The sequence below is a fragment of the Monodon monoceros genome, unplaced genomic scaffold, assembly GCF_005190385.1.
Source record: "Monodon monoceros isolate NGI ecotype Baffin Bay Population unplaced genomic scaffold, NGI_Narwhal_1 Super_Scaffold_21, whole genome shotgun sequence".
In the NCBI taxonomy this organism is placed as follows: domain Eukaryota; kingdom Metazoa; phylum Chordata; class Mammalia; order Artiodactyla; family Monodontidae; genus Monodon; species Monodon monoceros.
This window is the reverse complement of record NW_021703778.1, coordinates 65,839,671-65,866,838: the sequence shown is the minus strand read 5'-3', so window position 1 is coordinate 65,866,838 and position 27,168 is coordinate 65,839,671. Positions and strand designations below refer to the sequence as shown.

The window sequence follows — 27,168 nt, the reverse complement described above, 5'->3', positions numbered from 1 at the left end:
GCAGAGCACAGGCTCCGGGCGTGCAGGCTCAGTGGCCATGGCTCATGGGCCCAACCGCTCCGCGGCATGTGGGATCTTCCCGGACCGGGGCACGAACCCATGTCCCCTGCATCGGCAGACGGACTCTCAACCACTGCGCCACCAGGGAAGCCCCTTTCTTTTTTAATATACATTTTTCTCCCCCCGCCAGACACTGTTATGAAAATGAAAATACAGGGGACACCCTAAGAGAAACTGTCTGCAGACAATATATCTGACTGATGAAATAAAAATTCACATTTTAAGGCAAGACAAGAACAATTTAAACATAAAACTTTTTCTCTGCCCTTTGGCCTCCTCCCTCCCCTCTAGTGTGCCTTGTGCATCTGTGTTACGTGTTAACAGACCTCCCCAACAGCAGAAATACCTGCTCAATCTTAAAGACCCATTTTTCTTCTTCTGACACCAGTCACGTAACTCCTTAGAAGATAACATTCCTTTCTCAATCCTGCAAAGGGTCACGATGACCCACCACTCACCTTTACACGTAGAAATCTTTGGTGAACTTTAGGTACAATATCAGTATATGATTTCCTTAAAGAGAGCAATTGGTGCAGAATAGACTGTTTACATGATCTGGGCAGATACTATACTGGGCCGCACCTAGTGGAAGTTCTCAGCTTAAATACTTACTTATGACCTTATTAATGTTACCAGCTATATTACTTGTATTCTGCCTATTTTACAAGATCATTGTTGCTTGCATTTTACCAAATGGGTGACTGAGCCTCGGATAAAACTGAGGATGAGTAGGTGACTTGAAATGATTGACCAAATATATATAGTTCCATAAGATCAATGCATAACTCTAGAAATGGGAAGAAGCAACCATTTCCTGGATCATAACAGACTAGTAAGACAGATGGTCCAGACGCTTTTGGTTACTATTAACAGGGTCTGGTCCAGTATTAGCACTTTGAGTGGCCTATCAATGAAACCCTTGCCTGACCTGGGAATGAGCATTCCTAGTGTCATGGACAAATTGGTCCCAAAATGCCTTCTAACCCTTGGTGGAAATTAAGATACCACCACATACCCACTAGAATGGCTAAAATTAAAAACACTGACTACTCTAAGTGCTAACAAGGACATGGAGAAATTGGAACTCTCATATACTGCTGGTGGAAATAACCACTTTAAAAAAGAATTTAGTAGTTTCCTAAGAAGTTAAAAATATACCCACCCTATGATATAACTATTCTACTTCTAGGTATTTATTCCAAGAGAAATGAAATCATATAGGTAGAAAAACTTCTATATAGGATGTTCGTAGCAGATTTATTTATAATAATCAAACCTGGAAACAACCCAAATATCCATCAACAGGTGTTCTGATGAACAATTATGACATAGCCATATGATGGAATACTACTTAATAAAAGGGGACAAATGATTGGTACACATAACAATGTGGATGGAATTGAAAATACTGATGCTGGGTGAAAAAAGCCAGACAAAGGAGAGTACACGCCCGATGACTGCTTTCATATAAAAGTCTGGAAAATGCAAACAAATCTGTAATAACAAAAAGCAGACTAGTGGTTGTTTGGAAATTTTGAAGAATAACGGATAAATTCATCGTTTTGATTGTGGTGATGGTTTCACAGACGTATTCAGATATCACTACTCAAATCGTACACTTCAAATATGTGTTCCTTGTATATGTTAGTTATGCCTCAATAAAGCTGAAACAAAAGTTAAGGGTGTGGCAGGGAGATTCACTGAAATCATCAAAGGGGAGTGGTGAAAAGACTTGTCTTTATGTTTTAAAATTTAATTTAATTATTTATTTTAACATCTTTATTGGAGTATAATTGCATTACAACGGTGTGTTAGTTTCTGCTGTATAACAAAGTGAATCAGCTGTATGTATACATATATCCCCATATCCCCTCCCTCTTGCATCTCCCTCCCACCCTCCCTATCCCACCCCTCTAGGTGGTCACAAAGCACCGAGCTGATCTCCCTGTGCTATGCAGCTGCTTCCCACTAGCTATCTATTTTACATTTGGTAGTATATGTAAGTCCATGCCATTCTCTCACTTGGTCCCAGCTTATCCTTCCCCCTCTCCGTGTCCTCAAGTCCATTCTCTACATCTGCGTCTTTATTCCTGTCCTGCCCCTAGGTTCTTCATAACCTTTTTTTTTTTTTAGATTGCATATATATGTGTTAGCATATGGTATTTGTTTTTCTCTTTCTGACTTACTTCCCTCTGTATGACAGACTCTAGGTCCATCCACCTCACTACAAATAACTCAATTTCATTTCTTTTTATGGCTGAGTAATATTCCATTGTACATATGTGCCACGTCTTCTTTATCCATTCATCTGTGGATGGACACTTAGGTTGCTTCCATGTCCTGGCTATTGTAAATAGAGCTGCAATGAACATTGTGGTACATGACTCTTTTTGAATTATGCTTTTCTCAGGGTATATGCCCAGTAGTGGGATTGCTGGGTCGTATGGTAGTTCTATTTGTAGTTTTTTAAGGAACCTCCATACTGTTCTCCACAGTGGCTGTACCAATTCACATTCCAACCTGCAGTGCAAGAGGGTTCCCTTTTCTCCACACCCTCTCCAGCATTTATTGTTTGTAGATTTTTTGATGATGGCCATTCTGACTGGTGTGAGGTGATACCTCACTGTAGTTTCGATTTACATTTCTCTAATGATTAATGATGTTGAGCATTCTTTCACGTGTTGGCAATCTGTATATATTCTTTGGAGAGATGTCTATTTAGGTCTTCTGCCCATTTTTGGATTACAAAATATTGAGCTGCATGAGCCTTGATGGAGGGAGAAAACCACTTCTGTATACACTCTGGCTCTAAGAAAGGGAACGGCCCTATGGCAAAGCACCCTATTTAAATAAGGCAGGAGAGCAAAGGAGTTCTATTTTCATTCTGCAATTAAGTCAACATGATTTCTCATAGCAAGCAACAGATAGAATGAAATTAAAGTGCTGCTACTGGAAGCCACGGTAATTTTAACCCTGTCAAAGACCTCATATTGTGGGTAAGCAGCAATATTGATCTGTGGTTACTGCAGAGGCCAAGTGGCTGCCTCTCATCCTGCAATAGAAATCCTCCATGACAAACCAGCCAACAGCAAATGCAGAAAACCAACGTTGCTCAAATGGGCACGTCTAAAACTTCATAAAGCAGCTCCCAGGGCAGCAAGGACAGGGTTCTGCCTAAATTAGATCCCATTGTTTGTAGACTGATAACTGGATTCTCAAGAAAAAAAAAAAAAAAATCCCCAAGGAAGGGTTCTCGATTTGGAGTTTCTACATTCCCAACGTATCCAGCTAGGGGTCTGGGAACCCTCTTAACAGTTTACGGGACATTTGTGTTTATGTGCTGATGTTTCTCTGATGAGGGTAGGGTGAGGCAGGAAATGGGCTTTTAGCTAGCTCAAGGGGGCCCAAGATCCACAAAAGGTTAAGAAAGCTGAAATCATGATAGTTATTTCTGCCTAGACAGAGAAAAAAGGAGGATGGTATTGGTAAAGGATACAAAATTAATTATTATTGAGAGACTTCTTACAAAATAAGGATCTGAACCAAATAAGACAAAATATTATTTAACAAAATTAGTTAATTATAGATGGTAGACACGCAAATGTTGATATGGTTTTCTGTTTTAAGATTTTTTTCTAAAGTAAAACTAAAATATACAAACCAGCCAAAAAAGGTGAAGAATCCTTGGCTCTAGGATATTTGACCTGAACAAGGCTAAAGTAGCATACTTTCTCCCACGTTTTCATGTGTCCAAATTTAAGAAAAGCAGCCCCTAAAGAAGATGGCTAAACCACCCTGGACTACCTGAAAGTGATCTCAATTTATTCCTCTAAATTGCTGGACACTTCCTCCAAACCTTAATTTCTACTTTTCTCTTTCCCCTTTTGTAAAAATTGGACAATTAACTGACCTTTCTTCAGCTTTCAGAAATCTTACTAATTCTCTCTGGTCAGCTAAGAAGAGAAGTCAGCTTTACAATGATCCAGGAGGACCATCCTAAGATCTCCTGTTACAGTTCCAATGTCGGCTGACTTTCTTTTCAGGATGGAGGTACTGTGGTCATCTGATGACATGCGTGAAGACCAGTGAATGAGGAGGAGGGCAGAATGGGGCATACTGTGGGTGTGTGCGCGCGTGTGTGTGTGCGTGTGCGAAAATCTCTAGCTTTAACTGCTTTTTTATTCACCACTCTCAAATAACTAAGCTAATCTTAGTATTCTTTCCCTCTACCCTAAAGGTAATTTCCACATAAACCTGATGTCTTCTCTAAATTGTCAATTTGGCTTTCGTTTTCTGATTCTGTCAAAACTTCCCTCAGAAGTGAACACTAGTTTCCGTATTTGTGCGTCTCCATTTCCCTAATTTCTTTTCGGGTCTCTACCAGCTCTGTCCTAAGCGGTCTTATGGCTCATGGTCCTCGTATGTGGAACAATCTTCCTCGTATTTAGCCTCATGTTAGTCCAGATTTCTTTCAAGTCTGCTTTGGAGAAGGAGTGAGGGCTCATGATGGGAAATGTGAGCTTATTTTCAGCTTCAGGCCCAAGGAAACTGCTAATGTCTGCAGCTTAGGGGACAGAACGCTGTCACAGAGGTTCTACCATTTTCAGTTAGGAACTGGTGTTTTTTCATGTTTATGATAATCCCCTGGATGTTTCCTTCCTATATTTTTATTGGAAAATACCCTTCAAAGAGTATGTGTAGGTCTCTAAAGAGACAAGAATAAAAATATGAACAAATACTTGATGCGATTTCATTCTTATCTACTTGGATGAACCATCAGCACTTGTCACCATAAAGAGGGAAAAACCTCTTTCTTGTAAAAGATGAGACAAATTCTGGATGCTGTATAAAAGTTTTCATGTCAGGCTTCCCTGGTGGCGCAGCGGTTGGGAGTCCGCCTGCCGATGCAGGGGACACGGGTTCGTGTCCCGCTCCGGGAAGATCCCACATGCCGCGGAGCGGCTGGGCCCGTGAGCCATGGCCGCTGAGCCTGTGCTCCGCAATGGGAGAGGCCGCAACAGTGAGAGGCCCACGTACCGCAAAAAAAAAAAAAAAAAAGTTTTCATGTCATTTAGCTTTTCTTCCTATTAATGCTTTCGTTTTAGCACCAGCATTTTTCACACTGTAAATCTCAAAATAGCTATGGAGAAACAGGATATTTATATTATTGCCATAATTACGAGTTGCAATGACAATAACTGTAGAGGTAGATGAAAGGAAATTCAGGTGGCAGGCTTTTAACAGACACATCAACCACCACACAATCAACCAAATTCGGTTTGCAAACACGTAAGACTTTGGAGTCCTGTTTCTTTAGTAAATAATAGGAAGAACTCATAACGGAAAATGCACCAGGGAAGCACACCTGGCTGTAAAGTGCAATGGCTCTTGTTGGGTCCAGGAAAAGAAGGCAGTGGTAGCTCCCCTACTGCCAACCTCTGGTCCCACACGAAACCTCCCAAATCACACGTGATGTGGGGTCTCCCTGTGGTATGTGCCCTTCTTCCTGTTCCGGAAAAACCTGCTGATTATCACTAGGGCTGATGCCTGGCACAGTAACCAAGTGGCTGTAAAGCTGGGGTCTCTGAGTGTGTATCCTGGGAATGGCTCCTAGGCCTTCCCACGGAGGCCCCGGACACCTCAGCTTCCTTTGGGGCAAAGAGGCCAACCACCCACCCACACCCGCCTCGGGAGGCCTTGTCTTCTTCTGCTCACCAACATGGGGTGGGCATGGAGAGGGGCAGAGGTGGAGAGAGGAAGTGCTTTGGTGGATGCAACACCTGGCTCCCAAATACTGGGAGAGGGTCTAAAGGTGGCTTGAGGTCAAGAAGGGGACCCTCTGAGGGTTCCTTCTTCCTTCTCCCCTGGGAGAAGGTTCTCAAGACAAATGCTGGCACCTGCCCTTCCTCATGAAGACAGAACTCCTCTCCCCGGTCTAAGCTGTCTTTTGCGCAGAGGAGGGAAACCCGAGATTTTCGCTCCACCGTACGCCTTGAAGGCTGCTGCCTCCTTTCCATCCCAACTTGGGGAGCTGGCGCCGCTGCAAGTGGACCCCGACGCAGGACATTCTCGTTAAACGGCTCAGCAAGAGCCAGTGTGTGCAGGGGCCTGCACCTACCGACACTGGCGCCACAGGTACAAACACAGGAGCGGGGAAAAAATACGGTTTAACCGAGAAATGGAACCGGATGAAAGGGGTGAGGTGAGGATCCTTCATGGGAGTAATAGGAGGATGCCAGTATCAAATGAACAAGATGAAGACCAAAGCATGAGAGACAGAGACAAGGAAAAATGGGTGCTGGGGGAGAGCCCCCACTTGGGATGCTAGGAGGGCACTGCTGCCGCAGCCCTGCACCTCTGCTCAGCCAGGACCAGCACCTTCCAGGAGGATTTTAACGAAGCGTGCAGCAGACGTGATCTCAGCCATAGCCCTGGACTCCCCACAGCCTCACTTAATCCTTAATCAGCGGCTTAACATCTGAGCAAACTGAAGCCCGGATAAGACAGTGGTAATGCAACTATTTACTTGGCAGAGCCAGGATTTGAATTCAAGCGTTCTAAACCGAAGCCATTTTGCTTTCCACTATGCTTTCGAACGTTCGGATGTCACAAGATTCCATGTGCCTAGAATAGATGGTCCCATCAAGAAAAAGGTACCTTGTGGAAGCCTTGCTGGCTTCATTCTCCTTACACTAAACTTCCTGCTATGCATGCTCACGGGCTGAACACTTCATATCCCAACACAGACAAGCTGGCTTGGCTGGGGAGGCTCGTGCCTGCGAACGCTGACTGGCCAAGATGTTTTCTCCTTGGCCCACGAGCAATACACTGGTTTCTACTCACGAGCGTTCAGGCTTTGGGAGCCCAATGTCAGTAACCCCAGACTGGCCACTCTCACAAAAGATATTCTTTTGCAATGACCACGGTTACCTGGGCGAAGAATAAAAGTAGTGTTCCCTTAAGAGACCAGAAATGCTTAACATCAGAAGGTAATTTCAGTTTAAGGAGAAGGCAGTGAAATACTAGAATGAGCAGAGCTGGGACTTGGTCTCAGGTCTGTCATTAGTAGCTGGGTGACCTCAACCAAGGGGCCAAACTTCTTTGGGTCTTGGATCATTCCCTTGCCCTGCTAGCCTCACGTGGTTGCACAAAAAGAGATAAATGTCAATGCAGAGCAAATGAAAGGCTTAATTATCTTTGAGGTACATGTGCTGTGTATCTGAAAGTGCCCTGTTGGATCGTCTTCTTTTAGGTTTAGAAAGGAGCAAGGGCAGTGAAGGGTGTGAGACATCATCAAGTCCCTTCTGGGGTGTCTCTGACTCCTGAACAAGCTCTCTCCCAGAATTCCCCAGTTTTAAACGTGGCTCCCAGGATTAGACAGGGACAGATGTACACCACATTAACCCAGCTCCATGTGGGCACGGCAGGCTCGAAGGTCATCAGACAAATGGAACTAGACACATTCTCAGTGTGGTCTAAGCCACTGGTTCGAGGACTGGGGGAAATCACGAGAGGCTAGTAGGTCTCCTGTAGCACTGGTGATGTTTCTAACATGGATGCTGGCCTGGCTCTTCTAGGGGCCTTCCTGGCCCTTGTAGGATGGACTGGGGTTTTTCCTGACCGGACCTCCTGATCTGTTTTCAGTGGTGGCTCTGTGTGTCCCACCTGCTTCGCCTCTCACTCTGCTTACCCACCGCTCTTCCATGCTAGTCTTCCCTCTTTGGTGCAATGAGACAGCCAGGCTCCTCTGGATTCGAACTGCACCTCCCTCCAGACTACACTTGTATCTTGTGTGCTGGGGCAGTGTGATATGAGAGGCTTTTCAGCTCAGTCCAGTCCCAGCCTTGCAAGTGGAGCCTGCGCGATGCTCTAAGAGGGGTTTTCCCGAGGAGAGGACGCTCTGCACTCGGATCAACTCTTCCCCAGCCCTGGCCTGGCCCATGACCCTCCTCACCACCAAGACGTGCTCCAGAAGGTCCAGGTAGCCGAGGGTGCACTCCGTCCCGTACCGCAACGCTCTGGTGCGCACCTCCTCGCTGACGTCGGGGTGATAGGATGCTTGCTGGAGAGAGAAAGGAACGTCGACATCTTAAAACAGGAAGAGCCAGGTGGCAAGTGGACCAGGCAGCCAGGTGGGGTCACTTGCCCAGCAGTGCTGTGTAGCCCAAGACCCAGAGGCAGGAGACCTGGAACCTGGAACTCCTCCTGTTTTACCTTCAGTGACCTCTTTGAGAAACCTTCCCTGCCTCCCTGGAGAGAGGAGGGGTTCTCCTCCACATTCTCCTGATACCTCCCACCTGTCTGCACTGCAGGTTCTCTGACAATACTTTGTGTCTTGCTTTTTCTAGTGCCGGGAGGGCAGACAAAAGCAAGTGAATCTGGCCCCTCTTTCCTTTCTTTCTCCTCATGCCCCCCCACCCCATCTTTTATTGAAAGGTAAGAAATTCCACGTGTGCTAAAAAGATTCATGATTGGGGCTTACAGAAGAGGCTTACAGCAGAGGGCTTACAGCTTACCAGGATCAGCCTCTCTCTCTCCTGCAGCGTGAAGTATCCTGAAGAACCCTCTCTGTTCACAGGCTCATCACTCTGTGACCTGATCACCCTGCAATCACAGTGAGTCTCCCGACCAGGGCTCACTGGTTCCTGGGAACCTTCAGAGAGCGAGCTCCCCAGCACCCTCGGAGGTGCCACAAATAACTCATCTCGCATTATACACATTGAGATAAGCAGACCAGGACATATGGTTTACACAGCATCTGGTCCTTTTTTCTTGTACTTGGGACCTGCCGACTTGAGTCATGTGAGAGATATCATTTCAGATGGTACGCCCATTCACGGGGCTGCCAGATGAACTACAGAACGTCCAGTTACATTTGAATTTCGAATAAACAATGAAAACTTTTAGCATAAGTATGGGGCGGTCTGTTTTTTATTTGCTCAGTCTGGCAACCCTACCCATTTAGCCTTTCCTCCTTCTACAACCTCACTCTGGAAAGAACTCGAGGGGACTTACAAGAATACAAAAAATAGAAAACTGCAAATAAATCACAAGTCAGGACAAATACAAATTACACATTAGGATAAAAGGTCAAGGCAGAAGGGGAAGCGTGACCCGCCTCCATGCTCCCTCCAGTCAAATCCCTCTCCCCAGGACTGGGAGCTGTTGGGGGCAACACCTGGGAAATTTCCGCTTACCTGACCCCCCAAACCACCCCAAGAGGGGTGGGGATAATTCAAGTGGCCAGTATCTGTCATTTATGAGCCTGGTTGTATTCATCTGAGGACCAACGGGCCAGGCCTTTAACCCCTCCTGCGTTTTTTTAAAATTAATTAATTTTTTATTTTTATTTTTTTACATCCTTATTGGAGTATAATTGCTTTACAATGGTGTGTTAGTTTCTGCTTTATAACAAAGTGAATCAGTTATACATATACATATGTTTCCATATCTCTTCCCTCTTGCGTCTCCCTCCCTCCCACCCTCCCTATCCCACCCCTCTAGGTGGTCACAAAGCACCGAGCTGATCTCCCTGTGCTATGCGGCTGCTTCCCACACTACTGGGCATATACCCTGAGAAAACCATAATGCAAAAAGAGTCATGTACCAAAATGTTCATTGCAGCTCTATTTACAATAGCCCGGAGATGGAAACAACCTAACTGCCCATCATTGGATGAATGGATAAAGAAGATGTGGCACATATATACAATGGAATATTACTCAGCCATAAAAAGAAATGAAATTGAGGTATTTGTAATGAGGTGGATGGACCTAAAGTCTGTCACACAGAGTGAAGTAAGTCAGAAAGAGAAAGACAAATACCGTATGCTAACACATATATATGGAATTTAAGAAAAAAAAATGTCATGAAGAACCTAGGGGTAAGACAGGAATAAAGACACAGACCTACTAGAGAATGGACTTGAGGATATGGGGAGGGGGAAGGGTAAGCTGTGACGGAGCGAGAGAGTGGCATGGACATATATACGCTACCCTCCTGCGTTTTAATTAGCCTCGCCCCCGTGTCTCCAAGTGTGAGGACAGAGCCCACGTCTGGTTCGACGAGACACCACTGGGGGAAGACAAGGGCTATGATGCTCCTCCAGCAGGTAACGTGCAAGGCCCTCCTTGAGAGCTGTGCGGGAGCTGCTGTTCATGGCTGGTGGCTCTAACCTGGTAGAGCCCTTGGGGAGAGCAATCGAGCAATAATTAGAATGTCACACCATTTGACCTCCTAATTCTACTTCTGGGAGCCTGCCTAAGGATATCATCCAAGGCCCAGGAAAAACAGATATACCCAAAGATGTTCACTGCAGTAAAGCTGATGATTTAAAAAAACGGCAGACAATCTAAGTACCTGATAGTGGGGGAAAGAGTATATTCATTACCAGAGTATTTTGTGGTCAATAAAGAGTCAGTTATAATGACTGCTAGTAACGCAGAAACAGTCATGTAACATTAATTGTAATCAGAGATATAAAATTGTATCTGACATACACGTATGGACATGAAAGGAAGACCAGAAAGAAACAGACATGAGAATAAACTTAGGGTAGAGGGAAGTCTGCATCCCCACTGAAGCAATTAGTGTAATCCTGTCTTTGATGAGTCAGTATGGGACCTACTGCACCTCTGTTTCTGCCTTGCTCAGCCCCAAAGGTGGTGTTCAAATATGGCCACGTGGCCCTCTGCTTGGCACAGAGGGTTCCTTCTTGACCCACCAGTAGGCATCCCTGGCTTTCTATATGTTCTTATTGCATGCCCTTTCTGGCAAGCTCACATTAGGAGAATTCCTTTACCCTTCCCATCTAGGACTGAACGACAGAACATACACGCCAGCTCTTCCAAAACTATGAGGTGCCCTGCATATACACCATGATGGCCTTCAGGCCATATCTGGCTAGTAAATACTGTTCTTTTTTTTTTTTTTTAAGAGTTTTTTTGTTTGTTTTTGATGTGGACCATTTTTAAAGTCTTTATTGAATTTGTTACAATATTGCTTCTGTTTTTCATGTTTTGTTTTTTTGGCCCCAGTGGCATGTGGGATCTTAGCTCTCTGACCAGAGATTGAACCCGCACCCCCAGCACTGGAAGGCGAAGTCTTCGCCACTGGACCGCGAGGGACGTCCCTGGTAAATACTGTTCTGACGGAGGCCGTAACCCCTTCGGGGAATTAGCGCTTCTGCCAGGGCAGATTCCACTGAGCGCATCAAAACTGTACTTGTGGCCTCAGGAGAGTCTAAACTCCCCGGCCCAGAGCACTCGGTCCTCAGGACAGTGGCCCAACCCTCTTGCCGCCCTCTGCTCCACCCCCTCTCCTCCTCCCCCCACCCCTGTTCCCCACGCTCTACCCTCCCCCACACCCAGGAGACCAGGAAATGCGGTGCTTTTCCCTACACCCAGCCCTTCAGCCTGGCTGCCTCCCCCTGCCTCTGCCCAGGGACCCCAGCCCACCCTACCCTTGCCAAGGAACCTGAGAGGCCATCGTCCGACCCCGCACCAGCTCTGCCCACAACTCTGCCCTGTTGCTGAGGACACCCAGCTGCAACAGCTGCTCTTCCCTTTCTGTGGTTCAGCCCCATCTGCCCACCATGGCAGGGGGGTCATCGGTCCATCATGGAGCAGAAGTCAGGGTCCCTGGGCCACAGCTGTCCCTAGAGGGATGGAGGGCTGGGGTGGAGGTGCTCAATGGGAGGCTCTTACGGCTCTCTGACTTAACAGATCAAAAATAAAGTGAAGGTCATAAAGCTCAGGTCTCCCCAGCTCCTTCCATGAGCACTGGCTTAGGGCAGCGGCCCCCACTGTCTCCCCAAGGATCAGAGGAGCTGCTCCAAGACGTCTGGCACAGAGAGCAAAAAGGCAGATCCCTGACGTTCTGTCTGGTTCCTCTCACTCACTGCCTCACCCAACTATGGCAACACCCCTCCAGGGGCAGAATGGCTGCTGACCTATGGAAGCAGGAAAGGGTGCAGGCTGACAAGGGGTGTGGTTTTCCTTTGAAGGGCCTGGAACAAAATGTCACACGCCCGCTTTACTACTGCCAGAGCGGCCTCCACTACAGCGCCTGGAAGAAGGTGTCCGCCTATTCAGGAAGAGCTGAGAGGTAAAGTGGGAGGGTCAGTCGGCAAGCCTACTCCATGCCCTCTCAGACACAAACCCGCCCGCAGAGTCACCTCCCGGGGGCTGATGGGCACACCTGCCTTCCCGCGTAGCCTATTACACACACAGGTTAAGGTACCGAGCAGCTCCCTTCTACACGTGGCCAGTCCCTCCCCCTCTCCAAACTGAACCCAACAGCTCAACCGTGACCGAACACTACCCTACCCACCCCAAACAACGCCAAGGCCTTTACCTTGCAAGCCGTCAACATATCTGACACGGCCTTCCGGCTCAGGTTAGCGGTGGCAATCACGTCCTCCTGTCGACACGAGTTCCCAGCTGCCACGGCTTTGGCTGTTGCCATGGTGATGCCTTTGGTCATCCTGATGGATTCTTCAGGTGATGATGTCTTTTCAGGTACCTCTTTGGACTGGAATACCTGGAAGTTAGAAATCGAAGTGCTGAAAAAATCAAAAAGGGAAGGACAGAAATATGCCTCCCCTACCAGCTGCGGCTCAGCGTCTGAAAACCAAGCCAGCCACGGGAAGAAACCGTCAAATGGCAGGAAATTAGAAATGTGAATACAGCAATATCATTCTTGCTTTCAAGATTCCGGCGTGCATAAGCCTCACACACCTGTACTCGGCATTCATGGGGACAACGTGGGGAGGGAGAACGATCCACAGCATTAACTTGCTTGCCTTCGGAAACTGACACTCAATGTGTATTCGTTACCCCGCTCCACCGGGGTGGGGTACGGGAGGCATTGTGCGGCTTCCCAGTTCTCCTGGCCCATTCCTGCTCCTGCTTCGGTAGTTCCCAGAAACTCCACAGCCCAGATGCTGGTTCCAGGGCACGACTGACCTGGATGCATTGCTCTGGACTCAGTTCTCTCTCTTTAAAAGGGTGTGGGGCTGGGGGAAATGAAGCGTTCAGTTTCTTCTCTTCTTAGCCTTTCTTACCAATATAACTGCCTAATTGTGTGGAGGCGTTCAGGTCGAGTGTGCCACGTTGACACTGTGAATTATTTAACCACACACACACACACACACACACACCTTTAGAGAAGCTGAAATAAATTAGCCATGGTAAGTGAATATCCCACTTTAAAGTTCCACCTGCCAGCCAAGCCAGCCGTTTCTGCTTCCAGCCCATATGCCATGGTTCTACCATGAGTGATGGGTGTCCTGGCTGTCCCTGTACATGAGGAATCCCGAACCAGGTGGGGCTGCTCTGTCTTCTGCCCTAGGCAGCCACGTTTCAGCAGGGAAGTCTTCCTGGAAGCAGAAAGGAGGACCCAGCCAGCATCCCTGCCATGTGCCAACCACTGTTAAACATCACTACTCCCCTAAAAATGAACAGCTACCGTCAGGCCGCCCAGGACCACCCCTGAATGCCGCAGTGGAATGAACATGGACAGAGCCCTCCACACTAACGTGGGTCTTGGGACACATGCTCCTTTGGAAACCTCCTGTGTCCACGAAAATGCACAGTCTGGGTCAATTCTAAACCACATCGGTATACTTAGGTCGACCATGTGTCTGTAATTTCCCAAGAGAGCTCCAAATTTCAAGTCGCTTCCGTTGCCACCATTAGGCCCACCCACACCTGTCAGAATGTGTGTCCAGACTTTTGGTAAGAAGCCTCCAGCCCGTGCAAGCAGGTTAGCGCCAGGCAGCAGCCTTAAGGCCTGTATTTTTTAGTTTCTTCTCCATGTGAGAACTAAGCACAACACCAACCAAGGTCGGATTCATTAAAAACAGGACAAGAGAACCCGCGCCTCCACCAGCAAAACCCAACAGAATTGCTTGTCTCTATTGCTGCCCTTCAGTGGCTTGTGGCCCTCACAGGTGACCCTCTAAAGACGCCTCCTTCCAAAAGAGAAGCTGAATCAGACCTCTCATTAAAAAGAAATCTCAGTTTGAAACTACTCATTTTCAGCATATTTCTATTTCTAGGGATAAGGATGATTCAATCCACCGTTGTCTCAGGATCAAAAGAACAGGAGACAATCACAGTGTATCACCAGGACACCCTCGCTCTACGACGGTGGAACAAGGTAAGAGCGAACATGGGGTCAGCGTCTCTGAGATCAGACACCTCACACAGAAGGAAGCCTGACGTTAAAGGGAAGTGTCCCAGGTAAAGGCATCCAGGTTTTCCTAATAGCCAGCCTCAGACTCCCAAATCCGTACGTGTGCAGCAGCGTGAGCTGTTGCCAATGGCAACGGGAATCAGCAGGGGCTACGTGGCTGCACAGTGTACACACCGTTTAAGCTCAAGGCGAGGGCAAGCGGCTACACTGAATTTTCCCTTTACCAGGACTCTTCTGTAGCACTTTCGTTTCACGCTGCAATTTTAGTGGAATTAAACCTGAATGGTCCCAAGCCATATATTAATTCATTTAATTACAATTACAAATTGATCCTAGCCAAACTCAGAAGTCAGTTTCACATGGGGTCTCCAAGATACAAATGTACCAGCAGGCAGGCAAGTGGGCCTCCCTAGCTCAGGTGTTCCAGGTAAAACCTCTTTATGCTAGAAGTCTCAGAGAAGCTGCACTGGGGTCAGCTGCTGGATGCGGAGCCTGAGGGAGGTGACTGGTGGCTCCTTACCGTGAGCTCCTGCTTCATGTACTCGATGGTGGCCTCAAGCGCCCGTGTGCCCCGGGTGGCCTCGTCCTCCACCGCCTTCACGGTCTTGAGGAGGGAGGTGACATTGGTCACCATCACCTGCATGGGAAGAGATGTCAAGAGAAAACAGGGAGTGCGCTGAGGTCCCATCCCTCCTTTTAGTTCTGGATCTAATGCCACGAGTACCAGCACCTCTATGTGAGAAAGGAGCTCAGATGCACATCCTCCAATACTCTCGAGCGTGCATCTCTCACTACAGCACCCCTGGCACGCTTGCCCCTAATTGGGGCTCCACTCTACCTTGGCAGCCCCCTTGAGCTGGTACATGGAGGGGTCATCGGCGGGCTTGCTGGCAGCTCCCTTGGTAGCACCAATGAGATCTGAGAGGGCCTTAGCCACATCTTTGATGGCATTGATCAACACCACCTGAAAGACAGCATGGGTCCAGGTGAGCAGGCTGCTCCAAGAGCACTGTCCAAGAGCAGGGCTCTCCATCAGCAGCTCCCAAGCCTGCAGCACAGGAGAATCCCCAGGAACCACCCTTGGAGACTCTGATGCGAGGCTGGGTGGAAAACCAGATTGCAGACTTGAAGAAGCTCCCTAAGGAAGTCAGATGCTGAGCCAGAAAGCGGGACCCCGCTAGATTTAGCATATTCAGAAACACCGCCTAGCTGGCGGCTCTGCTGACCAGCTGCCTATGAAAGGATGAGGGCAGCTGAGCAGACACCCCGAGACGCCATGCCACGCACCTGTGCCCGGAACTGGTCCCCAAAACCACTGAGAACAAAATGCAAGCCTCCTGCCCTGGCCTGCAAGGCCTCCGTGGCAGCCCACCTGCGTCCCCAGACTTGGTTCCTGGGATCCTGACTCACTCAGCATGTTACAGGCATGTGGGTCTGTCTTTCTTCCCTGTTGGAAATCCTCCCTCGTTCCAACCTCGGGGCCTCTGCTCTTGTTCCCCTCTCTGCCTGGAACCCGGCTTTTATCACCCTTCAGGTCTCAGCTCAAATGTCATGTCCTCAGAGACCCTTCCTGACCACTCTAGCTATAAGCCCACCCCCACTGAAACTCCCTCAGCTTGCCCTGTTTTATTTATAGCACTTAGCAGTATGTGGAATTACTTTATTATTTATTCACTTATACACCATCTGTCTTCTTCCTCGACTTGGATGGAAGCTGTAGGAGGGATGGCCTGGTCTTCTGTCTGTTGTGTTCTGCACTCAGGACAGGACCTGGCGTGTAGTGGGCACTCAGCAAGTACTCATGGAATGGGTGAATATACAGATGTGTACCCATGTAACACTGGATGGAACACAGTATCTTCACTCTTCTAACTGAACAGAGACCACAGGCCACTTCTTCTGTGTGTTAGACTTGGAATCTCAAGTACTAGGCACATTTAGGAATTATATGATATTGGGTATTACATTTAAGTTTTCTGGGTCCAGCAGCTACAATAACAACTCCTACTTCTAAAACAACAACTTCCCTTCGTTGAGGGCAATGTTCCAGGTGCCGAGCCAAGCACAATGCACATTATCTTATTTAACCCTCATCACTGCCATTTTGAGTGGGAACTACGTTGCTCGTGTCCACACTGGCAGAGGCTGGGAATGGCAAGGTTGGGATTCAGACTCTGGTCAGTGTGATCACAAGGGCCACGGTCTTCACCTCCACACTGTATTACGCTCTATGGCTCTGGCTCTTCATCTACAAATGGGGTGAGCAGTGCCAGCCCTATCCATTTACTGCACTGCTGGCAGGATCAACTGAATAATGGACGTGAAAGCGTCTTAGAAACTCTAGCATCCCAGAACCTGCAAGCACAGCCACGTTATGACTGCCCAGCCTCCCAACCCTCCCTGTCTCCATCCTGTGGCTTCTCACCCACAGGGTGCACAGGATCTCTGCCAACCTCTGAAACCACAGGGCAGGTCGGGCTGTGACGGGGCTCGTGAGGCGGGGCTAACAACGGGGACCACCACGGGGAGGCGCAGCGGGCAGGTGTGCTGCCGACACCTGGCGTACACTGTCCCATCCCGGGTCACTGCACAGCAACCAGCGAGTGGGCACACTTTTCTGAGGGGACATCTCCCACAGGCGGTCTCAAAAGAAGTTGGGCCCTAGGACATCTAGACCATTTGGGAGTTCAAACCTCTAAGCAATTCGATACGTTTCTCTATATCCAAAGATTTAAATCCTCCCAGCTGATTCATTCCAAGTTGAGCCGGACTAGGGGAAAGTGTGGGTTCCATCCCCACTGAGGCGTTTTCTAGCTTTTCCTTCCTCTGTGGGGGTAAGAACAATACCCAGGCAGACTTCTGTGAGTGTTTCGCATTCCGGAGGCAGTCAATCTGAGCTCTGATGTTATCAAAGAGAAAGCCAGCAGAAGGAGTAAAAAGCCAACAGATGGAATGTTTCCTTTGCGGGAAGGGTCACAGCCGTGTGGGAGCAAAGCTGGTGGCCCTGTGCTCACCGGAAAGTAGCTGTCGTCAACCCTGGCGCTGGATGGTAGGAGGTTCTCTCTCCAGTGTTGTCCAAATGGGCCGAATAGGCTTGTTTACTGAGTACGGTTTAAGCAGTGAAAACTGAAGTGTTCACCACACTGGGGTTGAAATAGCAGAGGGATTTTTAAGTTTTGCACTCGGGAGTGGGGAGAATCCATCAATGACGGCCACGGTTGGCTGTTACTTCAGCAAGAGCTGAACTGCTCTGTTGGGTATCTACGATGTGTGAGAGCAGTGCTTGGTGTGTAGGTTTCAAAGATCAAGAAACCATGATTCCTGTCCTTGAGGAGCTGATGGTCTAGGATGGGGAACCAAGGACCAGGTAGGTGATAGTAGCGAAGTGGCTAAATCCCAAGCAGAGAGTCACAGAGCGTGGAGCCCTTCCCTGGCCCTCAGCTCCTCTCTCGCTCCTCCCCTTCAGAGCCAAACTTTTCAAGTGCGGCGTCTATACACACTGGCTTCCTTCCTTCACCCGCATCTGGCCACTGCTCACTCACAGCCCTGGCTGGGTGGCCACTGCCCTCCAAGGCCCTGGGCTTGGCTCTCAGACCTTTGTCTTTCTTGCTGCCTTGGCTGCATCTCTGGTGGGTTGCAGCACTCCTTCCTCTTCACATCAGGCCCCTGGCTTTCCTCCTACCAGCGGCTGCTGCTTCTCAGTCTCCTTAGGTATCTCTTTCTCCTGAAGATGGTCCTAAATACTGGATTCCTCAGCTCTGTCTTGATCCCTTCTCCTCTTCCTTCCACAGACAGTGCATGCAGTCACTGTCTGTCGGCCAATAACCCCTACATCCACATCCCCCAAACTGAGCAGGCTCAAGCCTACACACTTGTTCTACCTGAGTGTCTCTCTGGAACTTCCAATGCAACACGCTGCAAACCGAACTCACCTGCATCTCAGCCTGGGGCAGCCCTCCCTCCAGGGAACCCCAGCTGGGTACATGAAGCCACCATCCATTCACTGATCTGGCCTGAAACGCGCAGTCCTCCCGGCCTCCCCCTTCTCCCTCATCTCCAAACGCTCACTGCGTCCAATCGTTTTACCAAGCCCGGCTGAGTCTTCTTTACAGACTCCTCTCAAATCTTCTGGCTTACCTCCATAGCCACACCACAGTCCATGCCACTATCCTGCCTAGATAACTGCTTCCTACCAGTCCCCAAACCACAGACGCACCCGTGCACATGTTGTCCACACCCAAAGTTCCTATTTTGCCTTTGCTTTCTTCTGAGGCCTGGCGCACAGTGTCTGTGGGACCACGAGGCCCGTCCGTACCTACCTGGGTCTCGGGGTCGTCAGAGCCCAGGCTGGCGGCCCCCAGCTTGACCACCTCGGCGAGCTGGGTGATGGTGGCTGCCGAGGACTGGGCTGCCTGGGCCAGCTTGTCTGGAGTGGATGCAGCCCCCGAAACCAGCAATTTCGTGTCTTCCACCAAGGCCTTGGCTGTCTTCAGAATGTTCTCCCTGAGAAAGGTGGGAGAGCGTGGGGAGGAGGAGAGACAAAGGGCAGAGCTTGGTCACTGGTAGTCAGGAGGAAAAGAAACCCCTCTAGTGGCTTTTGTTAAAGGGCGTTGAAGAAGAGAGGTGATGCGTTTCTCCTCCCTTAATAGGAGGCTCTCATCTTCCATGTAAGAGAATTAGGAGAGAGGAGAGGAAAGTCAGCCCAGAATTCACATAGTCGATTAATGGTAAAGCTTCAATGAAAGATTCAGGCTCATCAGTTTGGCCCCCTCCCCCCGCCCTGTAGCTTCTTCCCTGTGGTTCCCACTATCCCTGAAAATACTTCATAGTTACAGAGACCTGTGAGGACACATGGGTCAGGGGACCTTGCCCTGGACATCACAGCCCAAGGGGCTGGGTTCTGGAAGGGGTGACAGGGCACTGGGAATCTCCTCCCCTGCCCAGTCCTGGGGCTGAAGAGAGAGGAAGAAAGGTGCTGGACGTGTGGCGAGGATATGTTGGGCCTCCAGCAGCAAACGGAGACCCTGGTACCAGCCTCTGAAGCAGAGTCTCAAGAGTCTAAAGAGCCCGGGAGAGACAGCAGGCTCGGAGCTTCACTGTTCACTTAGGTAAGAGTTACATGCCTGCCTGGGCCACTACCAGTCCTACTAGGGATGGTGAAAAAATCAGGGGCACAGCTTTTTAGCTTAGAAAGCAAAAAGATCAAAAAGCTATCCTCTGCTGGAACAGACTGGATTTAGGCTGTGAGAGGCAAAGCTGGAACACAACTCTGTTTGCAGTTGAGAAAAGGCACTTATTTTGATTACGTGGGTCACTTCCCCCACTTGAGCGTCCTGTTGAAATCAAAATGGATAACCACATTTCTGGCTCTTGGGCAGCATCTCCAAAGTCCATCAGGCCATACTGAACCTCTCCCCATCCAGGAGCCCACAGGACAGCCTTCACTCCCATACCTGTGGTCTGCAAAGGTCTCGTTGTTCTCTGCGTTCAGGGTCCCTGCAGTCGCAAACATGATGGTGGTGTCCAGGTCGGCGATGATCCCAGACACAGCAGTGGCAGCTGTGATACATGCCTGGGTCCCCTTGTTCCCAGCTTGGAGAGCTGATAGCACCAAGGACACCTATAGGCAGAGAGGAAATGTCAGGGGGTGTGGAAGACGGAGAAAATATAACCCATAGGTTTTCAGACTACAAAAAAAAAGGCAACACTGCAAAGAATGCTCAAAAAATAGAAGAGGAGGAAATTCTTCCAAACTCATTTTATGAGGCCAAAATTACTCTGATACCAAAACCAGGCAAGGATACCACAAGAAAATAAAATTACGGGACAATATCCCTGATGAACACAGATGCAAACATCCTCAACAAAATATCAGCAAACCGAACTCAACAATACAGTAGAAATATCACACACCATGATCAAGTGGGACTTATTCCAGGGATGCAAGGATGGTTCAACATCCACATATCAGTCAATGTGATACACCACATTTACAAAATGAAGGGTAAAAATCATACAGTCATCTTAATAAATGCAGAAAAAGCATTTGACAAAATTCAACAGCTGTTTATGATAAAAACTCTCAACCGAGTGGGTATAGAGAGAACACACCTCAGTATAATAAAGTCCACGTACAACAAGCCAATAGCTAAAATCATATTCAAAGGTGAAAAGCTAAAAGTTTTAGACAAGAAATAAAAGTCATCCAAACTGGAAAGAAGTAAAACTGTCACAACCTGCAGATGACATGATATTATATGTAGAAAACCCTGATGACTCTATATAAAAAAAAACAAAAACAATTTAGAATAAATGAATTCAGCAAATTTGCAGGATACAAAATCAATAAACAAAAATCTATTGTGTGTCTATACACTAACAACAATCAGAAAGAGAAATTAAGAAAACAATCCCATTTACAATTGCATCAAAAAGAACAGAATACCTAGGAATAAATTTAACCAAGGAGGTGAAAGACCTGTATATTGAAAACTACAAGACATCAAAGAAAGAAATTGAAGAAGGCACAAATAAATGAAAAGATATTCTGTGCTCATGGATTAGAAGAATATTGCTAAAATAGTAGTTTGGTAGTATAAAACACTACCAAAACCGGTATGCAATTCAATGCAATTCTGATCAAAATTAAAATGGGGGCTTCCCTGGTGGCGCAGTGGTTAAGAATCTGCCTGCCAATGCAGGGGACACGGGTTCAAGCCCTGGTCCGGGAATATCCCACATGCCATGGAGCAACTAAGACTGTATGTCACAACTATTGAGCCTGCGCTCTAGAGCCCACGAGCCACAACTACTGAGTCCACGTGCCATGACTACTGAAGCCCGCACGTCTAGAGCCCGTGCTCCACAAGAGAAGCCACCACAACGAGAAGCCTGCACGCCGCAACAAAGAGTAGCCCCTGCTCACTGCAACTAAAGAAAGCCTGTGCGCAGCAATGAAGACCCAATGCAGCCAAAAAAAAAAAAAAAAAAGTAAAACGGCATTTTTCACAGAAAATGAACAAACAATCCTAAAATTTGTATGGAACCATAAAAGATCCCAAATAGCCAAAGCAATTTTGAGAAAGAAGAACAAAACTGGAGGCATAATGCTTTCTGATTTCAAACTATATCACAAAGCAACAGTAATTAAAACAGTATGGTAATGGCATAAAAAAAGACACGCAGATCAGTGGAATAGACAGTCCAGAAATAAACCCATTCATATCTGATCAATTAATTTATGACAAAGGAGCCAAGAATATACAATGGGGAAAGAACAGTCTGTTCAATAAATGGTGTTGAGAAAACTGGACAGCCACATGCAAAAGAATCAAACTGGACCATTACTGTACACTATACACAAAAATTAACTCAAAATGGATGAAATATAAGACCTGAATGTAAGACCTGAAACCCCTAGAAGAAAATATAGCTGGTCACTTCTTTGACATAGGTCTTGGGTCTTTGCAATGAATCTGACACCAAAAGCACAAGAAACAAAAGCAAAAATAAACAAGTGGGACTATATCAAACTAAAAAGTTTCTGCACAGGAAAGGAAACCATCAACAAAATGAAAAGGCAATCTACTGAATGGGAGAAAATATTGATATGTGCAAATCATATATCTGGTAAACATATAAAGAACTCATACAACTCAATAGCAAAAAGAAAAAAAAAATCTGATTTTAAAAATGGGAAGAATATCTCAATGGATATTTTTCCAAAAAAGATACACAGACGGCCAACAGGCACATGCAAATATGCTCCACATAGTTGTCAGGGAAATGCAAATCAAAACCACAATGAGATATCACCTCACATCTGTCAGAATGTTAATTATCAAAATGAAGTAACAAGTGTTGGCAAAGACGTAGAGGAAAGTGAGCCCTTACACACCTTTGGTGGGAATAAAAATTGGTGCAGCCCTATATGAAAAACAGTATGGAGGTTCCTCAAAACATTAAACATAGAACTATCATGTGATCCCACAATTTTACTTTTGGGTATTTATTCAAAGAAAATGAAAACACCAACTCAAAAAGATATATGTGTCCCCATGTTCACTGTAGCACTATTTACAATAGCCAAGACAAGGAGAAAACCCAAGTGTCCATCGATGGATGAATGGATAAAGAAAATGTGGTACACACACACAATGGAATATTATCCAGCCATAAATAAGAATGAAATCTTGCCATTTTCCACAACATGAATGGACATCAAAGGCATTATGCTAACTGAAATAAGTGAGAGAAAGACAAATACTGCATGGCCTCTCTTTTATGTGGAATCTTAAAACAAAAACAAACACCAAGCTCATAGATAGAGAGAACAGACTGGTGCTTGCCAGAGGCGGGGGATGAGGGGTAGGAGAAATGGGTGAACTGTTTTCGTTTTAGTCTAAATAAATTGAATAAAAATGAAAAGAAAACAAAAAAACAATCAAACTCATAGAAAAAGAGGTCAGATTTGTGGTTATGGCAGGGGGGTGGGGTAGGGTGGGGTGGTGGTGAGATTGAAGGAAGGTGGTCAAAAGGCACGAACTTCCAGTTTTAAGAAAGTCCTAGGGATGCAACGCACAACATGATGACTATAGTTAACACTGCTTTGTGATCCTTATGAAAGCTGTTAAAATCCTAAGAGTTCTTATCACAATGAAAAAATATATAGACATGTATACTTTTTGTATTGATATGAGATGAGGGATGTTAACTAAACTTATTGTAATCATTTCATGACATACGTAAGAAAGCATGATGCTGTGCAACCTAAACTTAAACAGTGCTATATGTGAATTATACTTCAATAAAACTGGAAAAAAAAAAAAAAGGTACAACAAAACAGAACAGTGAATTTTCTCTCCGGGATTCAATGTGGCTCAGGGGTTAGCAGCACAGTTTGGAGTCAACAGCCTGCCTGAATCAGAGCACTGCCATTTGCCGGCTACACGACTTGGGCAGGCTGTTTCACCTCTCCGAGTCTGTTTCCTCATCTGGAAAAGGGGGCTATTACTTCTTGCCAGTCACGGTTGATGGGAGGAGTAAGCGGTGGAAAAATACATGTAAATTACTAAGCAGGTAATAAGGGTTTACTAGAGGGTACATGCTACTCTACTTGATGTTTCTGAAATCACAGAGAGGGATAAGGACTGGGCTCCCATAAAAGGTGTGGCTGTTTCTGTCCCCTCTGATCAGGTTTTCTGTGGAACAGCCCTCTGCTAACACTTGTCACTCCTTCCCTCGGCTGCCTCTTGTCTAGGAGTTCTTCATAGTGGACCCCAGAGAGGACCCCCTCGTGTAAACTCTCCACCTACCACTCCCTTGCACCATCACCTGCCACCAGCAGGTTGGCTAAGGCGTTCACTCCAGTGCCTTCCATGCCAGAAACCCTCTGCTGGCACCTGTCACCCCTCCAGTGCACCCTCATGTCCCTAAAGACACCTTCCTACAAGGCAAGCTGGACCCACCACACCAGTGGGGACAGCTGTCCGCCTGCTGTGGAGAGGAGCTGAGCTCCCTTCACAACTGGTTCCCATCTCCCAGGCCTCCCCCCACGTTCCTGCCACACAAGCCCCCTCCTTCCTTCCTCACCCACCCCCTCTCTTGCCCTTTTGGGTCTGCCCTCCTGGCTGGAGACAATCACACAGACACACCTAGACAGGTAAGAAAGACGGCAGGTGGAGATGGGAGGGCAGGAGATGAGCAGGGCAGATGGATGTAGCAGGAAACTGCCCAAAAGGCTAGGTGCTCTGCCCAAGCCGACCCCCTGCCTCTGACCCCTCTTCCTGGTGTCCTGGGTCAGGGATCCTCTGCTGGAGGAGCAGTAAGACGGAGGCCAGCTCAGGAAGACCAGGCTGCTTGGCCACGCTCACTAGCACCACGCAGCTTGGACCCCCTCCTTTCCTCCCTCGTATTCCTGTTCCAAGGTTTCCTACGGGGGAACTTGGCACGAGTAACTTCAACAACAAGGAAGGGCTTTCAAAGGAGGGAGAGGGCCTTCCTCGAGCTGAGAGATTTATTTCCTCATCCTGGGGAGGCCTGGACAGTCGTGTGGGCTGCGGAAGACTGATGTCCGGCTGTGGCGAGGGGCCTCGTACAGAGCAACCTCTGTCCAGGCAGTTTCCAGGGGACGGTCCCCCTCCCACCCCTCAAGTCCTGCTGCCAAGCTTCTCAATGGTGCAGAGCTATCCTGCGACCCAAGTGAAGGAGAGGGAAACACCAGCAAAGCACGGATGCTGCCACCGGCACCTCAAACGGCCTGCACAGCAGCTGCCCTGAAAAATGACTCTGAGAAATAAGCCAAGCAAAACCATCAGCAAACTGCGGGAGAGTCAAGAAACTACTGGGAACGAAGGGATGTTCAGAACGGGGCGCTGTGAACCATGGAAAACTTCCAGGGAGAAGGGAGTGTTGGAGGACAGAGACAGGGAACAGCGCCTAGAATTTACTAAACGTTGAACAGTGCACCTGGCACTGTGTGTAATCCACACACCCCATAGGCCAGGTATTCTATTTCTTCATCCTCCCTTTACTGATGGGGAAGTTGAGGCTTGGCAGGGTGAAGTAGCTTAGCTGAGACCCTAGAGTCCGATGCACCACGCTATGTGATTCTCTCTACAGACAGCTGCCGACAGAGTTAGAAAACTTCCTGCCAGTTCCTGCTCTCCCACCACGGTGCCATGTGACTTCGAGGGTGCTAACCCTCCTCACTGCACTGTCTCATCTGGAAATAAAGAGGAGCTGTGGGTCCTTCTTACTCACCCCCAGCACCTGGGAGCCTCTCTGAGAAGGGAGCCTGGCGGCAAAAGGGGTTGCAGGGAGTGGCTCCTGGCACTGGCTGTGACTTGGGACACCACCTGGCCAGTCTGTCCACAGGAGAGCCTTCCAAGTTGACCGCCAGGGCCCTGACCTCTGTGAGACTGTCCCTCTCACGTTCTCAGTTTCTCAGGACCACAGATCACCCCCAGCTGCCTGATGTGCCCCGGCCCTGGGGAGACCCTGGGTGGGAGGGAAGACAATCAGATCTGACCCAGCTGGCTGGTTTTTGGCTTAGTTTCCTGGTCTGTCCCTGGTCTCGGCGGGTCCCGCCTGCCCTGAGGGCTGCTCCTTACCTTCTCTGTGACCGCGCGGGCACACTCGATCAGCTCCCTTTTGGTGTAGCTGTCCGTGGGGCACACCTGGAGGGCCCCCGCCTTCTGCACCAGGAAGATGCAGCCGTGGCCCAGGTCCTGCACCCGAGTGCGAATCTGGAAGCCGATCTGTGGAGGCAGGCCCGGGGTGGGGAGGGGGAAGCATGATGGCCCTGCCATCGAGGTCTTCCCTATGTGGAAAATTTCTCTTACATCCTAGGGGAGCTTGGCTGGGAAAATTCCACTGCTATTAGGAGTCTGTGTTTGGTGAACTATGGAATTTGGTTGATTTTGCTTCCTGTTTTAGAGACTGTAAAATACCCGCAGCCCCCAGTAAGCAAGCTTAATAATATTTGTTACCTTTTCTGGAGCATTTCTCTACTTGTATCCTGAGCCACTAGGTAAGAATGTTAATTAGATGAACTCTGCGGGATTATTCATTCAACCAGTGTTTCATTATTCATTCAACCATTGCGCCCCTACCGTGTGTCAGGGCCTCTTCGAGGCAGGTAATGCATTTAATTTCATTGATTTCTCACAAAAGCCCTAGGGGGTAATTAGAAGTTCAGAATATATAGCTTTAGTATAAAGCATATTTTAAAGTGTTCAGATTCTTGCAAAATTGCCAGGTTTACCAACCAGAACGCCCCCTTCCTCAGCTGTACCATAAAGTGAGAGTAACCATGCTGGGCCCAGGTTCCCTTTCTAGCAAGCCAGGCTGAGGTTTCCTTAAAAAGTTACAGGTTTAGAGCTGCCGGCTTAGCAGGCATGCATTCTTTTAATGACCCCTGGGTTGTGTGATTATAAAAGGTACTTTGCCTAAAAGAAGCCAAATAAGTTCCACTATGGATAAGGTGCCAGGTATCTCTGTGGTGTAGTCAATTCCACCTCCACCGCCCAAAGCTTGCATTCTTTTGGCTTTGTTTCACATCAGTTTTCATTTTGGTCTGATCAATACAGCCCAGGTAAGCAACTAAACACGGAACAAAACACCTCTAAGCTAAGCGTTATTTTCAAGAATCCACAGTAGCTAGAAGCTGTGTGCTGATCCTTCCAGCATCTCTCAAGAAGAGTTACTAAAAGAGCCCAGGTTTTGTGAATAAAACCTGGGAATTCACACGCCTGGGAATTTGGGCCACCTGGATGCTATCTTCCAACCTCATCCCAAGAGTCAGAGTTTAAGGGAAGGCGATTCCAGGTGTGAGAGGGCTGCAAATGCTCACTCTATTATTGAAACACACACTGCTTTCAGGGAAAAAGGTTATTCCCTTAACCCTTTAAGGCCCGAAGGATGTTTAGGTCCATTTGGTAAAACGTTCTCCTGACCCAGAAAGCTGAGCTTCTGCTCTTTGGGGTGTCTTCTATTCGTACATGAGCAGGTACTACAAAAGCTTCGCAATCAGGCAGGGCTTCTTGCTGACCATCTCCACACGGAGTACGACATGGGCATCATGCCAGGATCATGCAACCCGACAGTGCTGAAAACAGATCTGGACTAGCGCAGCATCAAGACCGCCACTGAGAACTAGAGAGGCTTGAATTCAGCCCACGCAGTGGCAAGGCCATTTAAGTATATCTCTTTGCTGGGCATGTTTACTGGTTTAAACACAAGGTGAAGCTGAAGCAGGGGGATGCCCCAGTGAAGTTTTAAACTCAACCAGGCTCTCAAGGCTTTTCAGACCCATACAGTGTAACCCTAAGTACTCAAGGGTCAGAGCTAATACAAAGGCAAGAGCTCTGCTGTCAAGGATGAGCACAGGTCTCTAAAGGATAAGATGCCAAC

At 47.8% G+C, this 27,168-nt stretch overlaps 1 protein-coding gene across 4 annotated transcripts in view; it reads right to left on the bottom strand.

Moving 5' to 3' along the window:
* Positions 1-27,168, bottom strand: part of TLN2 (talin 2) — a 443,808-nt gene that overhangs the window by 28,354 nt on the left and 388,286 nt on the right. For all 4 annotated transcript variants that reach the window (XM_029237651.1, XM_029237653.1, XM_029237652.1 and 1 more), the window contains 7 exons: positions 25,368-25,514; positions 19,710-19,876; positions 18,576-18,759; positions 15,095-15,220; positions 14,777-14,893; positions 12,415-12,600; positions 8,015-8,122 (listed from right to left, as the gene is read on the bottom strand). In XM_029237651.1, the coding sequence (XP_029093484.1) occupies positions 8,015-8,122; positions 12,415-12,600; positions 14,777-14,893; positions 15,095-15,220; positions 18,576-18,759; positions 19,710-19,876; positions 25,368-25,514 (1,035 nt within the window). The remainder of the gene's footprint in view (positions 1-8,014; positions 8,123-12,414; positions 12,601-14,776; positions 14,894-15,094; positions 15,221-18,575; positions 18,760-19,709; positions 19,877-25,367; positions 25,515-27,168) is intronic.